Source organism: Montipora foliosa, chromosome 6 (assembly GCF_036669935.1).
Source record: "Montipora foliosa isolate CH-2021 chromosome 6, ASM3666993v2, whole genome shotgun sequence".
In the NCBI taxonomy this organism is placed as follows: Eukaryota; Metazoa; Cnidaria; class Anthozoa; order Scleractinia; family Acroporidae; genus Montipora; species Montipora foliosa.
In genome coordinates this window covers 59661360-59668859 of record NC_090874.1, presented here as the reverse complement: position 1 = coordinate 59668859, position 7500 = coordinate 59661360, and the positions used below count along the sequence as shown (strand labels likewise).

The 7500-nt window shown below is 37.8% G+C and overlaps 2 protein-coding genes across 2 annotated transcripts in view; one reads left to right on the top strand and one right to left on the bottom strand.

Annotated features, from left to right (window-relative positions):
- Positions 1 to 1072, top strand: part of LOC138007983 (GSK3-beta interaction protein-like) — a 14967-nt gene extending 13895 nt beyond the window's left edge. The window contains exon 3 of the mRNA XM_068855143.1: positions 1 to 1072. This exon is cut by the window's left edge and continues 24 nt beyond it. Coding sequence (XP_068711244.1) covers positions 1 to 338 — 338 coding nt within the window. The 3' untranslated portion in view covers positions 339 to 1072.
- Positions 1073 to 2991: 1919 nt separating this feature from the next.
- Positions 2992 to 7500, bottom strand: part of LOC138007977 (sulfide:quinone oxidoreductase, mitochondrial-like) — a 14094-nt gene continuing 9585 nt past the window's right edge. Inside the window, exons 7-9 of the mRNA XM_068855129.1 lie at positions 6183 to 6293; positions 5607 to 5674; positions 2992 to 4823 (exon numbers count right to left, since the gene is read on the bottom strand). Of these exons, the coding sequence (XP_068711230.1) occupies positions 4763 to 4823; positions 5607 to 5674; positions 6183 to 6293 (240 nt within the window). The 3' untranslated portion in view covers positions 2992 to 4762. The remainder of the gene's footprint in view (positions 4824 to 5606; positions 5675 to 6182; positions 6294 to 7500) is intronic.

Below are 7500 nucleotides of genomic sequence, written 5' to 3'. Positions count from 1 at the left end.
CTTCGTTTGCTGAGCTGTCCGATCCATCTTTAAAGGAATTGGCTACCAGGTTGAAGTCTACTGTTCTCGCGTCGAAAGCAAATGGAACGACTGATGCATATAGACGCGCTTTTCTACGCTGGAGAGGTTTTGCTTCCTCAAAGGCCGAAATGCAAGTTTTTCCTGCTAAGGCTGAGCACGTGGCCTTCACCCCCAGCATGTGTTGGACACAACGCAGTCCCATTCCGCGGTGGATTCTGCTATTTACGGAATTCAGTGGGCTCACAATTTGGCTGGCATTCCTTCTCCTACTGTCAGTCCCATCGTTCATTCTATTAGTAGAGCTGCCAAGAGGTTAATTGGAACCGTCGCCTGGTCAACAAGAAGGAGCCGATTTCACCTGAAATGATCACGAAGCTGGTTGAATCCTCTAATTTGGACAACTTGCTGGAACTGAGGAAGGCTTGTATTTTTCTTTTGACATTTGCCGGATTTTTCAGAATAGAAGAAGTGTTACACATAAAGTATGGTGATGTTATTTTCCATGATGGCTACGTTGCTGTCAATCTTAATATAAGTAAGACTGACCAGCTTAGGAAAGGCAACCAGGTTGTTATTGCCGAAAGTCCAAATAGTGCTACCTGTCCTGTAAGGATTTTCAAGCGTTATTTATCTCAAGTTGAGCGTTTTCCTGTTGACGCTGATCATTATGTTTTTAGGGCCCTAAGACTAGGTTAGGTCATACCCTCGTTTCAGTCAATAAGCCAATAAGTTACTCCAGTATTAGAGATTATTCTAAAAGTAGTTTCAAGGATATTGTTCCTGACATTACGTCGTTTGGCACGCATTCTTTAAGGGCAGGTGGTGCTTCTGCTGCTGCTAATGCAGGTGTTGAGGATAGGCTTTTTCCAAAGCATGGTAGATGGAAATCAGTTTCTGCTAAAAATGGCTATATCGATGATAGTTTGGTTTCTAGGTTGTCAGTTTCCCAAAGTTTGGGTATTTAGTCCCTTTTGTCGTATGCGTTATTACCTTATTACCCTTTCTTTGTCTCTATTTAGATCCATTGTATCAGATGACTGACTGACTCATCCTAAATAAACTTTCATATTGAATCTCTCGTGTCAGTGTAGTCAGAATAATGAGTTTCTTCAGGTTGTTTCGCTCCGAGTCAGCAGCTGAAATTAAGTTCCACTGGTTTTTCTATTGGCATAGGTCAATTTCATCGTTTTCTCAATTTGTACCGTGTTATTGCGATAGGTCCCTTAACTACCTCAGGCAAAAGAAAAGGGAAAACGAAAAGCCTTGCAGTGGCTTTTAGTCAGGTCGAACACCGTAACAGCGCGAAGGAGCTGCAAATTACTCGTCACAAATCGCAGAAACAGACACCGTTTCTCTCGAATTTTCTGGAAAAATCCTGAGATTTCTACTTCACACTGTTTTCCCAACTGAAATGTGCCTTCTCCCTCCCCAATGTTGAGCCACGGGTCTTTTGAAGCACTGAGACCACTGTGATACCCAAATCAACATTGGGGAAGGGGAAACAGCCACAAGTGTTTCAAGATTTTTGACGAGTATTGTAGCATGTATGCAAATAAAAGTTTAAATTTTGTCCATGTTTTAGGACACAGATATGCATCTTGTTTAGATTACTCAGTTCTGACCTTGGTCAAATTACCAGAATGAAGTCAATCGCAAGCACGACTGGGATGTCGTTGACATCATTGTTTTGTAAGAATTGCATTCAAATCCAACAATCTTCTTAGAGTCGGCTTCTTTAATGAAGTGAAATTGGTGTGCCAGATAATTTCTTTTTACATAGCTTCCACGAAGATCCGGGTGCACCACTATTTAAGACAGGACCAGTCTCTTCTATTTAACCAATGACAACTGACAAGGGCTGTATTTCCAATCCACTACCAAAAAGAAATAAGAAGTATTTTGTGATCGTGAACAGTGAATTATTGTGAAGGCGAAAGCGTTCGGTCTGAGCTTACAGCGGTTATCAGTCACACGCGCCCCTCAACGATTTTGTCTTCATTTTTCGAAGCTAAATTGATTGATTGACGTCCGACACCCAAATTCAGTTTCGAAAAATTAAAAAAAAAAGTCGTTGAGGGGCGCGTGAGGATGGCCCGGGGGGGTGGGGAACTCCCATATGAAACAGACGGGGATGCTCGTCGTCTCGCTTAGGGGTGTAAATTTTGGATTTTGGTCTCGCTTAGGGTGTTCCGGGCAAAGCGCCAATATTTTATGCCACCAAGGTCTCGTTTAGGGTTCCGCGAAGTAACACAGAATTACGCGAAGAGAAACAGAAGTCAAATTTCCTTTTAAATTTTCTTTTTAGATAAAAGCATTCGATGATTATGCTTTTTTATCATTATAACTCATTGCGTGTCGTATTTTTGTTTTTAAACGGTCTCTTTTAGGGGTCAAAATTTGCTTAAGCCACGCCTAGATTGGTCTCCTTTAGGGGTTAAATTCAAAATTTCCGACGAGCATCCCCGTCTGTTTCATATGGGGGGCCCCCCCCCCCCCCCCGGGGAGGATGGTAACCGCTGTAAGTACTTGGGAAGAAATTGTTTTGATTTGAAATAAACTGAAAATATTGTTTTAGAGATTAGCTATTAATTTTTCCCGTATGTTTTTCGTCAATCTTTAGGAAGTCAATCTTAAACAAAATAAAAGTAAGCAAAAGAAACTTTCACCAAAAAGTGGAAAACGTGAAACAAAGTTTACGCTAATCCTGGATTTATAGGTTAATCGGCTTTCGAACAACCCGGCCCAGGTCACTTTTCACACACCACTTGCTACAAAACCTAATTACTAATGCTAAACTTAAGCCTTATTTGGTCTAAAACCGATGTTTAGGCCTAAGGTTAGCCAATTTGAAGGTGTTGGAGTTGCTTTAGTATATACTACAGAGTCACCAGTAGAATGTATACAGTATAATCCACAAGTCTGATCAACCTTTCAAATAACTTTTTTTATTGTATTTTGTGTCACCAATTAGTGCTATGCGCTAGAGATTCTCGAATCATTAATAAAGTTCATCATCATCATCTCTACAGTTTACAGTATAGCACACAATCACAATGACTTCTCTCAAATGCATTGCGCTTCAAAAGTCACCAAAATGGCTACTGTTCCCAGAAATTATATTTATAATTATATTATTTTTCTTTGACCAACATTTGAATTTAAGGCCACAGTTCCTGCAATCATGTCTCCTCAATGCAAACCAAGTTGAGAAAAAGATACATGCACTTTACATCACTTTTATAGCAAATTTTATATCTATATGTACATTGTATGCTTTGTATCTAACACTACTGCTAAACTGCAACTGTTTTTATGTGCATCAACAATATTATTCTTGACTATTTATTCTGTATTACTGCTAGATCATTAATTTTACCTTCAGTGAATTTGTATTGCTGTTTAATTAACCCTTTGACTCCCATTAAGCCGGCCTGAACCAGTCATACTTAGTATTTTACTCTGTCTAACGCCAGACGATTTTACTCCTCAATGGGAAACCCCCGGGAGTCAGTGGGCTAATTAATGCATGTTAAATAATTTCTACAGATGTGCTTATTTGTGCATGCATGAAAAACGTTCACTGGTGGATCAATAAAAACTATTGCATGAAAGCACAAAGGGAAGGACTTAAATTCTGCTACATGCATGTAATTGACACTACTAGAATAGGCTACAATGCAACTCTGTCCAAATTGGCCATCTTTACAAAAGGGTCGGGCAAGGAATCTTTAGCGTTATCAGACCATCACTAACAACAAAAAGTAGAGGGTAATATCAAGTTATTTCGAAAAGCTTATATGAGGCAAGGCTTCTAGAAGTTGTTCAGCACAGGCAGGTTCTATGGCTGAAGCACTAATGCGACTTACACATAAAAAGTTTGGTTAAAGTGGCTGCTTAATAACTCACGAAGACAACTGACACCTTATACAATGACAACATGCAGCAACTAGAACAATGCAATCTGAATGTGCCTATTATTGTAACAAGCAAAAACAGTGGCTTCACCATGGATACTTTTTCTTTTCACTTTAACAGTCCTCCGTAAAAAATACGGTCATGTATATAATGTGAAACGACTGAATTTTTACATCCTTTGCAGGATGTGAGCACATGACACCAAATTCTCCATTGTCTCTCAGTATTAATTAATTTTTGTTCTCCTGTTAACTTGCATTGATTTTTTTTAATGATGTCCATGTACTGTAGCCTTTCTCCCTCCAAATGTTTCATTTCAACGTTAAGCTTATTGGCCACAAAAACGAAGGGTTCTTTTTTTCTAGCAATTGGCACGTGTACTCGGAAAAATCAGCTCTGCACCTTCTGCAGCATTAACAGTTCAATAATTTCCTTACCATTCAACTAAGTAACTGCAAATTGTAAAATGACCACAGCTTCAATGCTTCAGGTTAAAGTCAACACATGAATGTGACATATGTTGTTCTTAATCTGTTCTTAGCACAGTGCAAACCAAATGGAGAGTAATTCAAAAAGCTGTTACGATAGCACCAATATTTATTGTTACTGGTACATGTATTTTAATATTTTGAAGTGGCGATGCTTTTGTTGCTGTTGCCCGTTGACTTCAGAAATTCAACATGACCTGCTACTGTAACAGTGGCTAAACTAGCTTAGACTTAAGTAATGAGCAGCATCAGTAGCAAGTGGAGAAGTGCACCAGGCCCTTTTGAAATGCATGCATGGTTGAGGTTGAACCAGTGACAACATTACTGGAATCTGGCATCTAATCCTTCAATCCCAAATGAAGAGTCTTCCTAAGCGGTGAAACTCCTGGCCAAAGGCCCCTAAGAAAAGGCAAAGCAGTGAATTATTAACAAACTAATTAATTAATGAGAATTCTTGAGTCTACACACTAATAACCAATACCTGATTCAGAGTCTGGACAGCTACTTTGTTTACGAACACAGTAAAATATATAATTTTCTTGTGTTAAACTGTTCTAACTTATATATACCAGTAGTTTTATGTTGTAAATTTTGACTCTTTTTTTGGTAATATTACTAGTATTAATGTCACTGAAAAGGCATGGGAAGGGAATGTCAATAAGGTATTGCATTGTACTGTATCATCATCACTTCAAAGGTAACCATTACCCTTGGATTATTTTTAGTGTTAAATTAAAGTCGTTTTGGATTAATGCTTAGTATGCCCTAGGGATGATGGATCACCAAACACCAGTAAAAGCAAATCAAGAGAGTAACCTCTAAACTTACCCTCAAGTTAGTATTATGGTGAAATCTTGAGTACTATGCATTGCTCCAATTTCCCTGTGTTCTTGGTTTTAGTGGTAACTTCCCATTCATTAAAACGTTTTGGAAAATAATTTAATTTCGAGTGAAAGTAAAAAAAAAAAAGAATGGTCTCTTTCACTTTGCTCTGACTGAATCATTTGGGACAACCTGAGTCTGAAATTGGTCCACTTTGATTGCAATGGTCTAAATAATCGGACCTTTCTATTGTCCAAATTGTTCTTGCATTGTCTCATGCCCATAAAGGTAATAATAATTATTGCTGTTGTGATTTCATTTGAGTGAAAATTAAAGCTGTTATCTAAAGCCAACATTTACCGGACTAATCCATTCCAGTAGACTTCAGGGAGAATATCTTTCTTCATGTAGTACATTGAATACCGCTCCTGAAAAAATAAAAATAATATATATGACCATTTAAACTAATCAGCAGTTGATGAGCTTGGGAACTCGGGTAGCTAGAAATAAGAGTAATACATTTAATGATCTGTTTGATTAATGCAGTTTAACACAACATAGTCAATTCAGATAGTTCGCAACTTTTAATATTGCCACTGACTGATGTAAAGTGAAAAATGTTCAAACGCGACCTTTCAATGTTAATTGTAGAGCAGTTTTTAATTCTCTTACAGAGTACTATCTGATAAATTATGCACCCACTACAAAGGCCAGGGTGGGGGCAGGCCTAGCAGAGAGGGGAGTTCAACACAAAATAAGGATGATTTTACAAACAGAGAATTGGCTGTTACTGAAAGAATAATTTATTAATTAATCACTTACATTTACATTACATGGATGGTGCCACTGTTTGCATTTTTTTCTTCACTTGAAAAAGGAAACCCAAATTTGATATCTAAACACCACCAATGATAAGGAATCCACTGGTCTACTAACCTTTCCTTGATCAAAAGGAAAAGTCTCCAGGGGGTTACCGTTGTAGTCAAATTCAGCCAGGATGAGTTTGCTGTAACCAGTGACAAGAGGACATGACGTGTATCCATCGTACTGTCAATGACAAAGGAAGAAAAATAATAATATCATTTACCAGTAATCCTTTTATATACATATAACCACTGATAAATCATGAACCAAGACTGAACTTATACCAATAAGCTTTTAAAAGCAGTGACAAGCTGGCACTTGGCAATTACTTGTCGATCTTTACAAGATTGTGAATAGCATTATAACATTTACAATTAAGCCATTCTGATTCAGTTTGCTAAAGCAATTAAAGAAAGGGAAATTGTCTTGACCTCCCATACAGTACCGCTCAGAATTAACCTAACATGTACAGGGAACGCTGAACGGAACGCGTTACATATTCGTTCAATTTCCGTTCTCTTATCCGTTCTATATCCGTTCTATACCCGTTCCGAATCCGTTCCAGCTCTGTTCTCTTGTGTTCCATTGGACGCGTTCCATGTAACGCATTTACAAGAAAAAGAACGCGTTCCTTTGAACGCGTTCACAAAAACCGGTAATATTCACTGCAAGATGAAGATGGGATTGTAACTTCGTCAAGCAGTTAGTCTTTTCCTAAAACGAGGTTTTTGCGCTAGAGATATAAAAAAAAAAACAGTTAAATTATTGCAGTGATCAATAAGATTTCTTTTTCAATGGTGCAAAAATATATTTGATTGTATACAAAAAGTGAGCAAAACAAGGACAAAAGACGACTTACGTATAAATTTGGCCTTGCGCACGGTATTGGTTGACAAACGCTTACCGACAATACCCGAAGTTTATCTGTTATTTCTTTGTTACAAAGTATTTATCTGGAATAATACCGAAAATAAAAGCTTGTCTATTATGTCTGCTGTTTATTTTGATACTTTCCTTGTGTTGATTTTGCTTTGTTAGCGGACAGCACAAAGACAAAGTTGGTGGAATCCGAAAATTTTTCGTTGGACGTGTTACATTTTGATCCGAAACATCGCACTTTTAATTTCGTTTCTATCGTTTGTATCGCTTTAACCTTTCTATCGTTCGTTTGGTTCGCGGCAGCTATCGTTTGAAAGAATGGTAAAAAAGAAAGGTTTAAAGCGTTTTTTAAAAGTTTATTTCAATTAGCTCTTAGCTAAGAGCTAAATAGTTATAGACACTTGAATAAAGTTTATGTAAGTTTGTACTTTGCGTGAGAGAATTAGTCACGTATTGAGTAAAAATTGTCACGTGCTAGGCAACCAAACTTGTTTAGTGAAGCATAACGAGC